This window comes from Erythrolamprus reginae, chromosome 3 (assembly GCF_031021105.1).
Source record: "Erythrolamprus reginae isolate rEryReg1 chromosome 3, rEryReg1.hap1, whole genome shotgun sequence".
Taxonomy (NCBI): domain Eukaryota; kingdom Metazoa; phylum Chordata; class Lepidosauria; order Squamata; family Dipsadidae; genus Erythrolamprus; species Erythrolamprus reginae.
Window position 1 is genome coordinate 57915083 of NC_091952.1, and position 20778 is coordinate 57935860.

At 37.2% G+C, this 20778-nt stretch overlaps 1 protein-coding gene across 18 annotated transcripts in view; it reads left to right on the plus strand.

Annotated features, from left to right (window-relative positions):
- The window catches only part of NFASC (neurofascin), a 202484-nt gene that overhangs the window by 79758 nt on the left and 101948 nt on the right, over window positions 1-20778 (plus strand). For 13 of the 18 annotated variants that reach the window (XM_070745481.1, XM_070745483.1, XM_070745484.1 and 10 more), the window contains exons 1-5: window positions 7774-7954; window positions 15494-15511; window positions 18640-18745; window positions 19525-19721; window positions 20343-20465. In XM_070745481.1, coding sequence (XP_070601582.1) covers window positions 7861-7954; window positions 15494-15511; window positions 18640-18745; window positions 19525-19721; window positions 20343-20465 — 538 coding nt within the window. In that variant the 5' untranslated portion in view covers window positions 7774-7860. Of the gene's footprint in view, window positions 1-7765; window positions 7955-15493; window positions 15512-18639; window positions 18746-19524; window positions 19722-20342; window positions 20466-20778 lie in introns of those variants that run through there. The other 5 variants (XM_070745479.1, XM_070745494.1, XM_070745492.1 and 2 more) reach the window with 3 other exon arrangements.

The following is a 20778-nucleotide window of genomic DNA, read 5'->3' on the forward strand; positions in this document are numbered from 1 at the left end:
TCCGGAGAGGGGCGGGATACAAATCTAATTAATAATAATAATAATAATAATAATAATAATAATAATAATAATAATAACTTTCAGCATGGCTATGGTGTGAATGAGTGTGATTATATGGTTTAACTACTGGATTTTTAGATCAGTTTATAATTGGGCTTTGGAATTATTTTTGTATTCTTCTGTATCTTGTTAGCCACCTTGAGTCTTTGGAAAAGGGCAGCATATAAGTCAAACAAACAAACAAACAAATAAATAAATAAATAACATTAATTAAATAATTAATTAATTCATTCATTCATTCATTCATTCATTCATTCATTTGTGGTATGTGAGTTTTTTCTTAGTGACTAATTAGTACCCAGATGAGATGAAATTACTTTTAGATTCTTTTTAAATAGCATGTTAATTATTCACACAGATAGTAGAAATGAATTAATTCAAAGCTAAATATAATTTGCCATGAACTATATGGCATAGGTGTCTCCTCACTCTGTCCTGTTTCCCAGATTATGTCAAATATTGAAGAATAGAGAATTTCTCAGCCTGTGGAAACCTGAATCTATTATTTAAATGGTTTCTACCTGGGAACAAATTTAACACATTGCAATTAAAAATAATCCTTGATTACTTAGAAACAAGATAGATGAACAATATGGTAGAAAGCTTACTTTCTAATTGTGCTGTAATACACAAGATCACGTTAACTAAAATGTAGCATTCACCTTTCCATTTTGTCTTGCATTGCTACATTGGCTTACAACCATAAGAACATATGGAGTGCAGTGATGCAGCTTATTTCTTCCATCTCTTTTCTGGGTCACAAAGCAACCCTTTTCCATTCAAAACTGGTAGAATAATGCTGCATCTCTTGAAAGATCATAACTTGGAGGCAATTCAGATAGAAGAAGCGATTAAAGAACCCATGATCGCATCGTTTTAATCATATAGGAAATGTTTGTTTTGAAAAGTCTGCTACAAAAATACCTTAAATTAGGGACAAGAATGATAGGATAGTGTTCTGCCTGACGGACCGGATAAACAGCAAGGAAAGACAAAATCACACACAGAGACTGGAGGTTTCCGAAACACAAAATATATTTTAATAGGAAAGTGAACACAAGAACAAGGAGGCACAATCTGAGGTTAGTTGGGGGGAAAGATCAGAAGCAAGATGAGAAAATATTATTTTACTGAAAGAGTAGTAGATGCTTGGAACAAACTTCCAGCAGATGTGGTTGGTAAATCCACAGTAACTGAATTTAAACATGCCTGGGATAAACATAGACCCATCCTAATATAAAATACAGGAAATAGTATAAGGGCAGACTAGATGGACCATGAGGTCTTTTTCTGCTGTCAATCTTCTATGTTTCTATATTGCTTTACAAATTGGCTGAGAGCCAATGCCTGTTTAGGACTAAGGTCGGGGTTATCTGCCAAACCAATAACGAATGTCTCAAACCCTCCCAAGGTTTGTAAAGAATGTTTCCAAACTGGGCTGCTGCAAAGGTACTCACTCTTTGTTTCAAAGTTTAAGTTTAAGTTTAATCAGATTTGTATGCCGCCCCTCTCCGCAGACTCGGGGCGGCTCACAGCAACAGCAACACAATGTAAAACAAATCCAATATTTAAATTAATTTTAAAAAACCCCACAAGTTAAAACCAATCATACACACTAGCGTACCATACATAAATTTTATAAGCCTAGGGAGAAGGAACATGTCAATTCCCCCATGCCTGACAACAGAGGTGGGTTTTAAGGAGCTTACGAAAGGCTAGGAGGGTGGGGGCAACTCTGATATCTGGGGGGAGTTGGTTCCAAAGGGTCGGGGCCGCCACAGAGAAGGCTCTTCCCCTGGGCCCCGCCAACCGACATTGTTTAGTCGACGGGACCCGGAGAAGGCCAACTCTGTGGGACCTAACTGGTCGCTGGGATTCGTGCGGCAGAAGGCGGTCCCGGAGATATTCTGGTCCAGTGCCATGAAGGGCTTTATAGGTCATAACCAACACTTTGAATTGTGACCAGAAACTGATCGGCAACCAGTGCAGACTGCGGAGTGTTGGTGTGACATGGGCGAATTTAGGAACGCCCATGATAGCTCTCGCAGCTGCATTCAAAGCTACTGCCTTTCAAAATTGTCTAAAAGCTGGGTTTTTCCAAGGACGCAAGATGCTGGTTTAGAGACAAAACTCCAGGTCTGTTTCTTTTTCTCTGTTAAACCATGAACGATAACTCCTGCAAAGCACGCTCCCACAAATCCTCCCCTTTTAAGCCTGCTGCAGAATTCCCTAATTACTCCCAGCTGTGATTAGGATCTTCTTCTGCGTCTGTGCAGCTGCTCCTGTCTCCCCCTAATCCTGTGCACCTGCACATTGAGGATGGGGTCATAAATCAGCCCCTCCTCATCTGACCCAGATGAGGCTCTAACAAGAGGTTCCAGAGACACTGCAGGGGCCTCCACCTCTATCTCTCCAGCATCTTTAGCTTCCATCTCTCCTTCCCCCTCACTGTCTGAACCCTCCAAGAGCCACACAGTTCTCTGATGCCCCGAGGCACCTGGCTCATCTGGTTCAAAATCTGTTACCAGCAGAACTGGCCATGAGAGATATTATTATTATTATTATTATTATTATTATTATTATTATTATTATTATTATTATTATTTATTAGGTTTGTATGCCGCCCCTGGGGCGGCTCACAACAGTGATAAAAACAGTAGACAATGACAAATCTAATATTAAAAGTCTATAATAATAAATCTAACATTAAAAGTCTAAAAAACCCCATTGTTTAAAAATCATACATACAACATATCATACATAAAACTGCATAGGCAAGGGGAGATATCTCAGTTCCCCCATGCCTGACGACAGAGGTGGGTTTTAAGGAGTTTACGAAAGGCAAGGAGGGTGGGGGCAATCCTAATCTCTGGTGGGAGCTGGTTCCAGAGGGTTGGGGCCGCCACAGAGAAGGCTCTTCCTCTGGGTCCCGCCAGACGACATTGTTTAGTCAACAGGACCCGGAGAAGGCCAACTCTGTGGGACCTAACCAGCCGCTGAGATTCGTGCGGCAGAAGGCAGTCTTACAGATATTCTGGTCCGGTACCATGAAGGGCTTTATAGGTCATAACCAACACTTTGAATTGTGACCGGAAACTGATCGGCAACCAATGCAGACTGCGGAGTGTTGGTGTAACATTAAGTATCTTTATCAGTACATGGAACTATGGTGATTATAAAAACATGCAAAAGAGCCTCAAGCAAAGATTACTGCCTGCGCCCCAAGAACCAAGAAAGGCATATACAGATATTTCCAAACAAGTTGCTTTATCATTCCTCCTCTATAGACAGAAATCTTGCCAAACTAAAGCATCTACTTGCATCATCAAAGATAGATTCTGAGAATTGCTAGGGAGGAATCATCTTATTATTTTTTTCTTCCAACCAAAATTATCTAAACTTCACTACCTCTTGGTTCTCTGGAATCAGCCTCTCTCTCCAGGGATTCAAGCTACATTCCACCACTGTTCAGGATATATACATTTGGTTATAAAAAAGATTTTGCATGTTATAGCTCTTTGGGGGCAATCTTCATAATTATTCTGATAATATATTGAGAGATTATTTCAGCTGTGGGGAAATGGTGGTTTAATCACCTTTTAATGGAGATGAAATTGTAGCTTGTTTTGCCAGAAATTGACCCAAGGGGGAAAGGGAAGGGATTTACATCAAATTGTCAGAAGTAGCATAAAACCCCTAGATTTGGGGTTTTAATGAACAAATGCCTCTGGCCCCTTCTGTAGTTTAATCTAAAGTAACATTAGATGGGAGGAGGAATACATTCAGATTGCAAGATTCTATTACGGTAACACAGATGAATATGCCATTGATTTCTTAGTCTGGCCTATCTGATAAGGCCAAAGAAATCTATGCAAGATATCCCAAGAGGTAAAATATATGAGATCTAGTAATAAGCTGCTGCCCCCACTGAGGGTGGCGTGGGGGCGCAGTAGGGGTAGTAAGTTTATGCACTATTTATTGAATACTTAATAGTTTTTTTATTGTCCTTCCTTCTCTAGTACCTTAGTATGTTCCTTAATTACTTTTAAAATAGGAAATAATTAAATAGTATGTTTTTACCCATAAATGCTTTAATCATTTTAATCATTATCTAGAACTGAACTTTTATAGCAATTAAAGAAAATTGAGTTACTTGCCTAATCTGTTATCATACTGAACCTTGTGGGTTCAGTACAAAACCTTAAAATGTTACTGTGCTCCTCAACAAATAATGCTGTCTACCTTTTGTCCTTTTTGTGGCTATTCAAATAATGTGACTTAATCAACTGAAAAAGAGTCCAAGCACCTATTGGAAAACTTATCTTGGTCGGTAAGCCACTCCCACCCAGTCACATGACCTTTAAGCCACCCCCTGGTCACATGATTTTCAAGCCACTCCTACCAGGTCACATGGCCAGCTCCTACTCCTACTTAGTCCCATGACCATCAAGCCACACCCACAAAATAAGTGACAGCCATAGTGTGTCATTAAAAAAAAAATTGGCAGCCCATCACTGATTAGATCTATCCTTCAAAGTAATGGAATTGAAATGTCAAGGCTTTTCCAAGGTTTTGCAGCAGGTATTTGCCTGAATGGAAGAAATTTGTTTCAGGATATAGTTTAAAGAAATTTAGTTTAAATAGGCCTGTTATTTACCCACAGAAGAAATTGACTGCATTTTATATTTATATTTAGCACACATTTAAAAGATTTCCAGTTTTCCATCTGAAGTTTTGCCTGCCTGGAAGAAACTTGTTTCAATATATAATTTAAATAGGTTTGTTATTTACCCACAGAAGAAATTAACTGTGCATTTTATATTTTATATTTAGCACACATTTAAAAGATTTCCAGTTTTCCATCTGAAGTTTGCGTCTAGAACCCGCTATATCAGGATGAGGGATGGCTTCCACTTTCCCTACCAGTTTGCATCGTATCACATCATGCAAAGCACCCGGAAATAACCCTCTGTGCATGCGCAGAAGCCTTCGCATACACGGGGGGTGGTGTTGGTAAGCTGCGGCAACCAGAGGACTAGTTCAGGTGCTTGGGCCCCTGATCATCGTTGCTGGTTTGTCGATCAGCGGTAAATTTTGGCCATGGGTTCTAAAGAACCCATAGCAATTCACCATTGATGAGGATGCTTTTTCCTTGAAACTTGTCTGCATGCTAGGTCATGCCACTCCTGAGCGGCATCTTAATGATTGTGAAAAGGGTTCTTGGTACTGGTTACGATGTGTGCTCTTTCAAATTGATTGCACTATCAGCATCTTTGTAAAACACTATCATTTTTGCATTACTAACGTTGTGGGTAGAATTTCAGACTCAGGAACCGTAAAGGTCGGAACAGTGTGGGCTGTGTCCTGATTTGATGTCAACTGTGGGCAAATAGTACTGTGTGTGTGTGTCTCCTGACTACAAACTACCCACTCGCACAAGCATGGCAGCAAATTACTCTTAGGAAAATAGTGAATTGCCTGCTTGCAAGAAGATGTCAATGCCGCTGGCAGCACTTAGATTTCCCTGTTTTAAAGAGTCTGCATTTGGACCTAGTTTAATGTTAATGTTTTCACAAATAAGTTGGCAACATTTGTTTCATCCAGCAAGAGAGCCTCCTTTCAGTACCTTCCAAACCTCAAGCAGCATACTAATTTTTGTTGCTTATCCTGTATGCTGCATCCCAAACAATCAACAAGTTGATTCCTGGGGGTGAAATATTTGCAGAGGTAGCATTCCTGTTCTTAAATAACAAGAGCAGTTCTGGAAATTGGAAAAAAATGGAGAAAAATACATAGGGAATAATCTCCTGCTAGTATATGTTTGGCCATTGAAACCTGTTCCCATTCCCATTTACAAGTAGTCCTCATTTATCAACTGCCTTGTATAGTGACCACTATTCATAAATGTAATGGTAACAAATGGTAATAATATTCTCTCTTACTCTTTCCTATTAACATTAGTGATATCATTTTCATTTATTTAAAAAATGACCAATTGTACAGTGCGGTACCGCTATACACAACTATAGAGATATAATGCAGTACCTCTATACATAAGTCCTGGGCTAAAGGAATTGTTTAAAAACTCTACACATTAACACCCTTGAAAATATCCAAATATACTTCACCAGAAGAGCCCTTCACTCCTCCACTCGAAACAGAATACCCTAGGAAACTAGACTTACAATCCTGGGTCTAGAAAGCTTAGAACTCCGATGCCTTAAACATGGTGTAAGTATTGCCACATATGCTGCAATGGCCTGTCAACGACTACTTCAGCTTCAACCACAACAACACAAGAGCACACAACAGATTCAAGCTTAATATTAACTGCTCCAAACTTGACTGTAAAAAATATGACTTTAGTAATCGCATTGTCGAAGCGTGGAACTCATTACCGAACTCCATAGTGTCATACCCTAACTCCCAACATTTTACCCTTAGACTATCCATGGTTGACCTCTCCAGATTCCTAAGAGGTCAGTAAGGGGCGTGCATAAGTGTGCTAGCGTGCCTTCTGTCCCCTTGTCCTATTGTCTCTCCTATATCTCCTATATCACCCCACCCTCCTTGCCTTTCATAAACTCCTTAAAACCCACTTCTGTTGTCAGGCATGGGGAAATTGATTCCCCTGGGCTGTTTCCGTTTTATGTATGGCTTGTATGAGATGTATGGTTGTTTTTTATATTAAGGGTTTTAAATTGTTTTAATCATTGGATTTGTAATGTTTTGTGTTGTGAGCCACACCGAGTCTTTGGAGAGGGGCGGCATACAAATGTAATAAATAATAATAATAATAATAATAATAATAATAATAATAATAACAACAACAACAACAATAAAAATAAAAATAATAATATCTTTTCTTCTATTCCTATATCTCTTCTTCTTGTACTCTTTCATTTATATATTTTATTCCTATATCTTCTCTTCTATTCTTTCGTTGATATACTTACTAGGAGTATATCCTCTGTATATATATATATATATATATATTATGTTAATTTCAATGTGCAAAACCAATAAAATATTTTTTTTTAAAAAAGGAGTATATCCTCTGTAACCTTTATTGTGTTTAGGACAAAATAAATAAATAAGTAAAATAAATACATACATACATATACGGGTGAATTTAAATAGTAAACATACCTGCCTCTGTTAGGACTTTTTTAAAGAAAGAACACTGGAGATGACTGGATGTTGTCATATGAATTATCCTAGACCAGTGATGGTGAAACTATGGCATGCATGCCAGAGGTGGCACACAGAGCCATCTCTCCTGGCACATTAGCCACCGCCCATGTTCTTCCGGGTTCCTGTGTACCCATGCCAGCTGGTCTCCACGCATGCAGGAGCACCGGAAACCAGAGGAGCAGCTCCCTGGAGTGTTAGCTAGCTGGTCTTCATACACACTTGCATGCCAGAACGCGGAATAACAGATAACTGGCATACAAGCGCATCCTGGAAACTGGAAGCTCAGTTTCCTGGCATACACATACTCACCAGGGAACTGCTCTTCTGGTCCTGGCACTCCTGTTTTGGCACTTGGTGCCGAAAGGGTTCACCAACACTGGCCTAAACCAATAAAATCATTGATTGTGTAATTTGTTCTACATTCCAGCAAAGATTTGGAAAAAAAATTGAAGCAGATATGAAGTTTAATGTAGTAGTAGCTTATTAATTCTTCTTTCTTTCTCTTTTATAGTAATTCAAAACACCTTGGTATACTTCAGCAGTAAAGGCACCACTTTGCCTTCTTGGAGGAAACTGAGGACAAACAATCTTAGCCAAAAATCCAACATGGTAATTCAAAGGTATCTCCTAACCTATATGGTCGTGGTGCTCGCTTCATATCTTCATAACCTCATCAGAGCCATTGAAGTCCCACGGGATCGTAAGTTCACTGATTTATATTTTATCAATTCATCTTCATCAAGCTTCTCAGGCATGCTATCATGAATAACCTAGCAAGGAAGAGCAGTGATATTGAGAAGAGTTGGAATCATAGTTATCTACCATTAAGAAGGCACTCAATAGAATTTCAATATAAATGAATCTGATCATAGATTTATAAAGATAACTTAGAGATACTCTTAGTATATCGCTGTGCCGTTGCCTAGATGTCTTCCTTCCTCAAAGTATAGTGTAGTTTATAGTGTAGTGTTAATTACCTCAAATAAAATAAATTGGGAGATTTAGAAATCACACCAAGCCATTCTGATTAAAAGCATTCAGAGTTTCATGGAATCCATATATCACTGGACTTGTTTTAGTTTTGAACTAACTCAGCACATATAATGAAGCATGCTCTTGCTTCATTTTTTATTTGTCAAGATGAAGGTGACCAGCAGTTATGAGTATTCAAAGGAATTCAGTTCCATCTTAAGAATGATACCAAACAGAACTTTGAGATACAGTATAGCTTCTTTTGAGGAAGAAGATACAGCTGCCCCGAGTCTTCGGAGAGGGGCAGCATATAAATCCAATCAATCAATCAATCAATCAATTTTAAAGATCTAGAATATTATCAAAAAGCCTAGGGCATATTTCTCCCCTGAGCTGGAGGACAATAGTAAAACTTATCCTTTAGCTAGGGGGTCCTGGAAATTAGGGTCAACATCAGAATCATCTGCTGCATTCTGAAAAGTACAAATTGTGAAGTTTCCAAAAGATGCCCTAATTAATTCATGATCCATGAGCCAAACTTGAAAAGAAATATAACAATTCATTAGGAGTCGCATTTCGGCAATACTCTGATGCACTCAGAACTGAACTCACATAGGTACGTGCCCTCATGACTCCCCCATCTTCACTGGACATGTCATAAACCACATTCTCCAATGGATCATGTTGGTGGGCTGTGAAATTCTCATGGGGCATCAAGATTAGCTCACATAGCATGATTATTCCATCCCTATTTCAATATGCCATTGTTTGTGAAGGTTGAAGTATTTCATGGTCAATACACTGTGTGCCAAAAATGGTTCTTGATGAGTGATTATCTGTGAGATAAATCAAATTTACGTTACGTAATATGAAATTAATTGAAGCTTCTGTGTAACTGCCCATAGAATAAAAAAGTTTCTTAGGATGAAGTAAGTTTATTTAGTTTTATTTTTTCAGTGGGGTTTACTCTCTGCTGAGAAGGAGTAGGATTGCTGTGCAATACAATTCTAAACATGTTCATTTACAAAAAGGTCTCTTTCTGATTAATAAACTTACTTCTTAAGAAATGCAGCCTTATATTCTGGTCAGATGCACTGGCCTCTAAAATATTGCCACTCCCATGGACAAATTTCATTATATCAGCTATTGATAATGTACATTGTAAAATGTCAGCTCCCTATGATTCCATTTCATGCAGACTTCAACCTAGTTTCAGGCAACGAAGTAGACAGAAAGGGAGGCATTGAAAAGGAAGAAGGAAGTAGAAAATAAAGGCTAAAAAAATGTAAACTGCAAGAATGAAGTAACATATTGTGTATTCAGAGAGATGGGAGTGGTGTAAAAAAGAAAAGAAGTAGTCTCAAACCCTGTTGGTTTTAGCCATTTTTTGACTCTTGGCCCAAACATGGAAGCATGTATACAATAAATATATTTATTTATACTGATTTATATGGATTCCTATCTCAATAACGTGGTTCTGGGTGGCTAAAACAATTAAAGTACAATATAAATATATGTTGTATAACAAATATTGAAAGCAACCATTTCCAACCAACAGTCAAAACACTATTGAACAATAGTGCGGGATAAAATTCTCTCCAGGTCCTTGTCCCTGGGAAAACAGCCAGATCTCCAAATCTCTGCAAAATGTGCAGTATGGTATCTAGAGGCAGGCACAGTTATAGAAAAGCATACCTCCTGGGATGCAAGCGTTTTCAATGAGAAAGAAGGACTCACTGGAGAAGAGTCTATTGCTGGGAACGATTGAGGGCACAAGAAGGAGGGGATGATAGAGAATGAGGTGGCTGGATGGAGTCACTGAAGCAGTTGGTGTGAGCTTCGGGGGATAGTAGAGGACAGGAAAGCCTGGAAGATCATTGTCCATGGGGTCGCGATGGGTTGGACATGGCTTCACAACTAATAACAACAGAAGCATTTCCAGCAGGTAAAAATACTGTCAGACTAAATAATGTTGAACATTTCTGAAAATTGTTACATTTAAAGAAAAATGAGATTTATGGCTACAACTTTTTGCATATATCATAATTTCATTTTAGAAGTAGTATTTGCTGTTTGAGAATTGAAGATTTTGGGTCTTGGATTGGTTGCACTTCCCGAGACACAATACAATCTGGAGATCCTCCTAGATTCTTGGTTAAGGAGTAGGTAGCAACCATAACTAGGAGGGCTTTGCTCAACTTTGTATTGTGCTAGGCTCCTTCCTGGATCAGGAGGCCTTATTTCAGTCACTCATGTCCTGGTCATCTGCTTTATGAACTATTACAATGCAAGGTGCACAGGGATATCGCTGAAGAGTACAGCTGATGCAGAATGCAACTATATGAACAATTTTGGGTGTCCCAAGGATGGCATATGTAATACCTTTGCTGTGTGCCAATTTTCTTTCAGTTGATATTAGCTTTAAAGCCTACATTGCATGGGTTCAAGTTAAGTGAGTAACCATCTTACCCCCATATCAACCTGTCCACCCTGTCAAGCAGGGAAGGTACGTTATGGGCCCTGTCAGTTAAAGAATTTCAACTGTCATGGTTCAGGAAGAGAGTCCTCTGTACGCTCTGGAATATTGTCCTCCCAGAAGTGAGGTGGGCCCCCACTCTCCTGATCTCTCAGTGTGAAGACCTGACTCTACCAACTCGTATGGGCTCCCTGAGTGGCGTGTAATCCTGGGGATTGTTAAGACCTTGAAGGCCGCCCCCCTTAACTAATTATATCTTTGTTTTTTGCTTGGCTCCCATTTTATTGATATATTGTATTTTTTACATGATTTTTAATGCTTTTAGCTCTAAACTGCTTGGGGCCATTCTGAAAGTGGTAGGTGGTACCCTAAACCTCATAAATAAAAATATAAATAAATTAATGCATCACTTATAGTGAGGGGGGAAATAGCCAATAAATTCTGAATTTAACCATTAATTGTGAAGACCTGAAGTGACAAATAATGTTTTTTTTTCAATTTCAAAATATACTTTTAATGAATTTGTTGTGGGAGTGGGGGGAGGACCCTCTTCCCATATTTTTTTTTACCATTTCTCAATGATAGTTGCTTTAGGACAGATTAATTTATAATACTGTATTCCCCTTTTTATCAATCCTCTTGGTTCAGTATCCTTCCCCAAACAAGATAAAACAGGAAAAATCATGACTTAAGACTGAACAACCAATCTGGCTTGATTTAGTGACATTTTGGCAACTTTGCTAGAAAATAGATACTAATATGGACTGTATGCATGATCTTTCATTAAATTGACTTTCATTAAAGAAGAAATTTATTTAATTATACATGTTGTGACTGCTGTCCGAATAGCACATGCCCCAAAGTGGAAATTGAAGGTGATTCCAATGGAAGGAGAAATGCTAAAGAAAATATTAGACTGTACAGAAGTGACTAGCTTGACAATGAAGATTAAAGACAAAGAAGATTCTGAATATTTTAAAATATGGGTGAAATTTTATGATTGATTAGATAAAAAAAATTAATCAGAAAAAGAAATTGAGTAAAGGTTAAAGGAAAAAGGGGAGGCATTAGAAATGACGCTATTAACCCAGGTGACGAGAATAGGTAGCACTGACAAAGGATATACATCTAAAATAAATTTTAATGTAAGATTGAAAATAAGAATATAACAATAAAGGGTTTGGCAAGATTATAAGAATATAGAAAGAAGCTGCCAGTCTGTTTTAATAAATAATTGTTAGAACTTGAGATATTTCACTGTGGGAAGGGTAAAGAAAGAAGGAAGGAAGGAAGGAAGGAAGGAAGGAAGGAAGGAAGGAAGGAAGGAAGGAAGGAAGGAAGGAAGGAAGGTGGAGACAGATGGTGGAGAGGGTGGAGCAGGAAGGGGAAGAGACAGTCAAAGGAAATAGATGGGAGAGGAGAAGAGGAAGGGAAAGGAGGGTGACTGAAAAGATAATGGAAGTTCAGACTGGCAGATACTGATAATGATGTAGATTGAAGTGAAAAGCAAGATATTTTCACTGATATTTTACTATGTTTTGTTTATGGCGATGTAACTATTTGATGATGTATGGAGGAGAAGAAAAAAAAATATTTGGAAAAAGGTAACTGGACAAAAATTATAACATAGCAACTACTTGGAAGCATTGTTTAGAGACACAGAACTTTAGAATAGAGTGAATAGGAAGCTGGTTATCCCAAATCAGTGGAAGGCATTAAATAACATGGCAAACTTCTGTTTTACCCAGATGGACCCATTTCAAAGATCTTCTTTCTTTTCTCACTTTGGTGACATCAGACTCTGCCGTGTGCTTTTCCTTCATGCAAGCTGCCAGAGAATTGGATTTCTAATCTTCCTTTTATTTAACAGAGAAAGTGCTTGGTCTCTCTTAGTCCTGTCATGTCCCGCCATTGTTCATGGCAGAGACTTAGCTAATTAATTCATCTCCTTTTTGTAAGCTTGAAAGGCTCCAGGATTTATAAATTGAGCAGGTGGTATATAAATAGTCACAGCTGCTGCGGGTTTATGATAACTGTGCAAATTGCTAACTCTTCAGGCAAATGACCTCTTTTTCTCTGACCCCAGACGCTACCCTCCTTCATGGAGATTAGTGTTGCATACAGGTGTGGTGGTGTAGGGATATAATTTAAAGAGTATTTCTACCATTGAAAGTAGGGTATCAGATCTGCATATTAAACTGTTGAATCAGAAAACTTGTTGATTTTAGAAGGGATTTGTTATATAGCAAACCATATTTGAATAAGCAAACAAAAGGATAAAATATATATTAATTCATAGAAATTTTAAAAATGAGAAAATGGGATGATGATGTATGGTGTAAATAACTGAATAAGTAGCCAGAAATAAACCTGATTTCAGCAAAATTAAGAATAGGGCTGGAAATTTGTGGAATTGATTTAACATAGGTGTCAAAGTAAAATCATCTGGCATACATTTCCTGAACCAAAACAAATTGAAATGGTTCTGAATTTTTTTTTTCAAATGTTGCGATATAATCATTTTTAAAATGTACATAAACATTTTTATAGTATAGAATTTTATTCATAAAAGCATATAATGATGAAAAATTAGCCAAAACAGATTTGGGAAGTAGTTCTAAAAGCAGTATGTATTTAAGTAGAAATTAGCATTAACATAGATGCAAATTTTAATGCAGACTATAAGGAACAATTGTAGACTGGGATGAATATAGGAAGAAATAGCGTTAAGAGTGGAAAAAAGAAGAAAGTGGAAACATCTATTTATAAATTTCTCCAATACTAAATAAAAGGAAATCTTATCTCATTGACTTTAGAAGTGTCAACAAATAAATATGAACTTCCTAATAGGTATTATATCACTATTTTTAAAAAATTAGAAAGTTTTAAGAAAACTCAGCAATAAGTTTTGATAATTATATAGATAAGCATAGTGAATGGTGTTGGTGTAAAGTAAATGTGTGTGTATTTCCTGCTCTCCATTTCTTTGGCTTAACATTTCTTATTCCTTTTCTGCTTTCTGTAGAACATCTATCATGAAATGGTATAATGTGATGGGTATGTGTGTATGAGGCTAGAGATTGGCAAATCATTTAGCCATACTATGTACAATATAAGTGGGTTGTATATTTTGTCTCACCCAAACCATATATATTTGGTATGGACATTGACTGAAACACAATTATTCTTGGGGATTTAATTTAGGACAATTAGAATATTTATTTATTAGATTTATTTATTTATTAGATTTGTATGCCACCCCTCTCCGTAGACTCGGGGCGGCTAACAACAGTAATAAAACAACATACAGTATAACAAATCTAATATTTAAAATAACTAAAAAGGTTAGGTTAGGTTTAGGTTAGGTTTATTGGATTTATATGCCGCCCCTCTCCGCAAACTCGGGGCGGCTCACAACAATAATAAAAAACAGTACAGTACACAATACCAAATCCAATGCCCACCCATCCAGTTCCAATTTAAATTAATAATCTCATAAAAAACAGTATATATAAAAAACAGGCACACAGTCAATCAATCAACAAAACAACATGGGCAAGGGGGAGGTGTTTTAGTTCCTCCATGCCTGACGGCAAAGGTGGGTCTTAAGGAGTTTACGAAACCCTTATTAAAAACCAAACATACACACAAATATATCATGCATAAATTTTATAGGCCTGGGGGGAATGAATATCTCAATTCCCCCATGCCTGATGAGAGAGGAGAGTTTTGAGGAGCTTACGAAAGGCAAGGAGGGTGGGGGCAATTCTGATCTCTGGGGGGAGCTGATTCCAGAGGGTTGTAATATGCTGTAATATTGTAATATTGCAAATGTTTGATTTATTTTAAGTTCATTCTGTCATTGGGATTTCCAATTCACCCCTACAGGTGTATCTGTTATATCATTTTTTTTAAAATTCTTAGAGCGTCAAGTGATGTGTTCCTTTTCACATATAGTTTGAACTCTGTCTAGTGATTGGAGAGTATCATGTAATATCTTCCTAAAATAAAGTGAGGTGGAACCTGTGTATTCAATAGTAAATATTTAAAACTTTTTCTCGTGGCTATTGTATAGATGTGACTAAATACAGCCAGGAATATGGTGAGGTCTTCCCGGAGTCTAGACTTTTGTGTCATAGATAAATTCCCCATGTGAAGAAGGATGCCTAGATAATTCACAGAGGCATAGATAGGATGCATCACATAAAAGTTATAAATCACTTGAATGCTGTTCATAACTGCATTTTTAAAACTACCCAAAAATATGACCAACTAAACAAGAAAGTGGAATAGTCTTTAAGGTCCTATTTTTCCGCACCTCTAAGCTACATAAAAGATTTTTACAGCATAGGTAAATCTTTAAAATACTATATTTTAAGCATTTGTTTGTCATAGATATTAAAATTTATGATGTCTAAGGATTAAAGAAATTGTAACCCTACATATTTAGAGGCCACTAGTCTGGAGAAGGCTACAGAAATGCCTATGAATTAAAGACTATGAATTAAATCTAACCATTAATAGACTTCAGTAGACCTTGTTGTCAGAACATGATCATATTTGTATATATTTATTTTGCTAATTGTGTCATTCCCCACCTTTAAAAAAGTTTTCTCTAACTCTCCTTCACAGGAATCATGACAATATATTTAAGCTAATAATATTAATATTCATTTAAATGTCACATTTTGTTTACTCCTTTTGGTATTTAATATTAGATCTAAACATTTAGATTAACACTTCATATTTCTCTCTCTTTTTATTCCTGTGCTTACACCTTCGAATTAACAGCAAGTATTCAAGATACATGTAAGTCTTGTTTTCTGACTCCCCACCCCGAAATAACATTCTTTATATTTTAGGAAGCCTGGTTACAACAGCAACAAGTGTGAAGTATATTCTATATTAACTTGTTGGAATAAAACATTGATCTTTATATTCAACTAAAGCCCTCAAATATTAAAACCTCATAATTATGGTATCTGAATTTCAGAATTCCAAAATGGATCATAATTAAAGGGAAAAATATTTTATATATATTTTTGTTCTTCAGAGAAGTGACACTTTTCTTGGTCTGAAATATAAAACATAGTTATATGAATATAATTACTGCTTTTTTTTTCTTTAAACTTTCTGTCCAAAAGACAGAATCTTAATAAGTAGCCGGTTAGTTCACATTTCTGAGTCACAATCATGGGGGGTGGAGTAGGGAAAATAACCAACCAGACTACAGGTAAAGTTTGTCAAAGTAAGTGGAAAGACAGCAGGAAATGCTTGAATGAGTTGTGGTCACATTCTTATAAGTCACCAAGAAAACTCAAGGAAGATCAGCTTGTTTTTTAAAATTATTTCTTTCAATATATGGTAAGTAGTTTAAACAAAAATGGGAGCAATTTGTGATCTGATCTACTGGAAGTAGAAAAGTATTCAAAAGTTATACAGTTGTGTGTGTTGTTTTTAATTTACAGGTGGTTGTCGACTTGTGACCAGGTGCTTAGGTGGTGGACTCAAAAAGGCTACTTATATTTTGGGCACTAGGCAACTGGCCAACATTTATAACTATTCGTAGCACACAGAGGTCACATAAGCATGACTTATGTCATTTTTACTTCAGGTTTTCAATAAACAAACAACACATATCAAATGAAGAATTTGCTTAATGACTACAATTTATGACTGATGACTGCCGCAAAAAAGTCGTAAAATTGGGCACAGTCTAACGATGACTACTTAATGTCTATCTCAACTTATAATAAAAATTATGGGTTCAATTACAGTTGTAAGTTGAGAACGACCTTGTACTTATGGCGAAGGGGAAAAACAGAGGACCTGGAATTAGGAAAATGAGCATTTGGGGAGATGAATGTGTATGCTGCACTGTTGATTTCCCCTTATAGAAGAAAAGAGTTTATAAGTAAAATCTCCTTTAAACAAGATAGATCCATATAGGTTTGTTGAGAGCAATGCAAAACAATAATGAGATTCTGTCCAAATACTGACCAGGTTTGGCACTGGGTTTTTTTTTTTCAAATTAACTTGCCTTATTTTATAATATTTTTTAAATTTATGTTCCATCTTTCTCACCAAACAACATTTAATAATTTACAATAACTTGAAAACTAAATCATAAGAATATAAACTTTTCAAATAAGGCAAAATGGAAACATTAAAAGTGTTTGAATTTACAATTCATAACAATGAAAGAAACTTACCATTGTCCTAGGATAATGATGGCGAACCTTTTTTGGGTCATGTGCCAAAAGGGGTTGTGTGGGTATGCTAGCATGTGTGCATGTGCCCACACCTCTTCCCTCCCCCCAATGCATGTGCACACATACCTGTGCTGCCCCCTGCGCATACACACAAGCCTTACTGAAGCCTGGTAAATGAAAAAAATTCCCAAATGGGCAAATTGGAAGCTCATGAAAACCCACATCCGATTTGCTGTTCTGCTGTTTTTTGTACTCCATAGGGTTTAGGGAAGCTTCCTGAAGCTCCAGAGTGTAAAGGGTAGACTAGATGGACCATGAGGTCTTTTTCTGCAGTCAATCTTCTATGTTTCTATGTAAAAATCAGCACAACGGCCAAACCAGAAGTTCGGAAAATTTCCCTCAAGCATCTGGAGAGTGAAACAGCTTTTCCCAAGTCTGAAAATGAGCTGGCCACCACGTGCATGCCCGCTGGAGCTGACACAGGGCAAAATCTCATGTGCCCTCCAATATGGCTCCGTTTGCCACCTGCGGCATGTATGCCATAGGTTCGCCAACACGGTCCTAGGTACTGATAGCATGAAGAACAAATATTTTCTTATGGAGGGCATTCGATGGATGGGGGCCACCCAAGTTAAAGCTCTCTTCTAGATGTTATATAATAGAGCTTCTGAAAAAGGCCACTCTTGACGAGCTACATGTTGCCATTGAACTAAGGGAAAAGTCTGCACAGAAATGGTAGGGTCATTTGAACGAGTTTGTGTTTGTCTCTTCTACACAAGCTTAACTCTGGCAGTAGCCGTTACAGCCCTGTATGACTGCTGTTGTGTTGAAATGGATGGATCTATGTCCTGATTTCAGGGAGTTTCCTATAACTCCGAGTCCACAGAGAGGGGCGGCATACAAATCTAATAAATTAAATTAAATTAAATAAACTGGGAGCCTTGGTAGAGAGGGGTTGGGGTCAGAGCATATATTCCTACTTACCCTTTAAGTGGTCTTTTCCTAATGCTAAAAGAGTGAGCAATTACAGACAGTCCTTGTTTTGTGACTTCTCACTTAGCGACCATTCAAAGTTATGATGGACCTAGTTTCATACACATACACCCAAAATTTTGGGCGCTTGGCAATGCGGCCACATTTACAACCATTTGTAGTTTCCCATTGTTACACCACTACATTTTATGACAATTTTGCAAAAAAAAAAAGCAGCACTTCTAGCAAAGTTTCACCTATAGTGAACCACTGGGTTGCTTAAGGACTGTAGAGTTTGCTTAACAATGCAGTGGACACTTTACAAACACTGCAAAAAAGCTCAGAAAAATCACACGACCTTCCCATTTTATGACCAGCATGAGGTCATGATGGGCAGGCTGTATTACGGTCATAAGTAAATGATTACCTTAATAGTGGACTGTACTCTTTGTTCCTCATAAGCATGATGGGGGGGGGGCATTGAATAAGATCAGGCTTTTCCCACTATGCCTTAATTATGTTAAGTAAGAAAGGGAATTGTTTTGATTTCAAGATTGTTCCATTACTTTGCTAGCAATAAATGTCATTCTAGCAATCCAACTGGTTCTTGTGCCCCAAGCTTCCCGGCCTCACAAGATTTGAAGTTTCAGCGTAATAAAAAGCAATTGCATTTCTAATGGTATTATATGGAAAGGCAATTTTTCCTCTAACCTTCATTTTCTCTGTTTCCCTATTTTATAAATGCTTTTGCAGTGCCTCAGCCTCCTACAATTACAAAGCAGTCTGCAAAGGATTATATTGTAGATCCAAGAGATAATATATTCATTGAGTGTGAAGCAAAAGGCAACCCCACGCCCACGTGAGTGTAATCGTAGTTTATTTCCCCAAGAGGGGTATACAAACAAACATCTGAATGATTACTGCAGTGTTTCCCAACCTTGGCAACTTGAAGATATCTGGACTTCAACTCCCAGAATTCCCCAGCCAGCGAAAGCTGCCTGGGGAATTCTGGGAGTTGAAGTCCAGATATCTTCAAGTTGCCATGGTTGGGAAACACTGGATTACTGTATCATTACAATAATGACTGTGCTTAGACATATGTGGATCTCATGGTTAAGTTATTTTGGCAGTCACCTTATGATGAGCAAAGATGGAAAAAAAATCTTCTGTAATACTAGACCTATGCTTACCACTATGACTCAAGATCATGTGGCTTAGAGCAGATGAAAACACTCCTGTATATAAAAAAATGTTTCGTTAAAAGGGTATATATCATTTATCATGCTAAGTAGCAAACAGTTATCCCATAATCAAAGTGTTTCTGGAGAGGATTGTGGTAGCTTTGTATAATAAAGGTTCTATTAAAATCACTATAGCTCTCTAGGTCTTAAAAATGCATCAAATGTAGATATGGTGTAAATGTAGATTTCATCTCTAATCGTCTTTGATACCATTGAGATCCTAAGTGGGTGAATACCTCTGCATATATTTCATCCAAGTTGTACTCAGCTGGACTCAGTATTCATTACTGCATAGGCAGTTAATAGATCTCAGATAACCTGTACATCGTATAGCAGCATCGGTCGCTATTCTTGAATAGACCCAAGTTACTAATTTTGGGTTCAATGCTGTTTACAGGTTTTCCTGGACACGAAATGGGAAGTTTTACAATGTTGCAAAGGACCCTCGAGTAACCATGAGGCATTGGGCAGGTACACTGGTAGTTGACTTCCGCAGTGGTGGGAGGCCAGAGGATTATGAGGGAGAATATCAGTGTTTTGCTCGGAATGACTACGGAACGGCTGTCTCCAACAAAATATTCCTCCATGTTTCAAGTGAGTATATGTAACACAAATTGTTGACTTTATTGTGCATTTCTGTAACATTATCAGTTATATGGTTTAGTTTGCTAGGCCTTTGTTTTATATTTAGAATGATCATAAAATTTATGTCATGCAATAAGCTCATTATAGTTTAATAAATGCAGTGTTTTTGCTTACCAATAGGCGAAAGAGACTTTTTAACATTATATATTTGTTTCAACACAGCATAAAACAATGGCAACTGTCTTCCATTGCAGCAACTTTTTTAAAAATTGTATTTCTGTAAACATATAATTTATGACTCTAATAACTCTTTCCTAGGCATATTTTGGGATGGGGCAATAAAAAACTCAACTGGAGCCATTCTCTTAGATGTTGGATTCTTCCCCAGCAGATATCACTACTTTCACCCACAGTTTATTTTTTCCAATCTGCTCATAAATAGGATCTGTTTATTCAAAGTTTATATTCCTGTGCTCCTTTATTCTATTTTTTTTCAATGTTTTTTTTAAAAATCTCACCAGAGATATTCTGTATGCATTTTAGTCTTGATTCAAGTATCTTCTTGAATCATTCTTTTTAAATATAGTACATGAGTAAATGCAATTTCTCTTACAAGGTTTATAATTTCAGAATCTCCTTTGTGGCCAAAGGAAAATTTGGACATTCAAGAAGTTCACGAAGGTGCTTCACTTATCTTGGCATGTAATCCTCCACCTGGACTACCACCACCTGCTATCTTTTGGATGAGTAGCTGTAAGTCTGCCCATGATTCAGGTGGCAATAATTGTATTTAAAATGAAACAGTTCCATGGCGTGACATGTGATGGCATCTTAGGCTGAAGATATCAGATGGTTCCTTGTTTATATTCATCATATATAGAGTTTTTAGACCATGACAAAAACTGTCTCCAGTTGTCATGGATAACATTCCACACAATCCTTCATCTTTGTCAGGTTGAAGGAGGCTAATGGAAACTAAAGTATAACATATATAGAAGGAACATGTTTGCCTACTGTGATATAACTACAAAAGAATAATCTACTTTTTCTTTCTTCCATGTTCTCA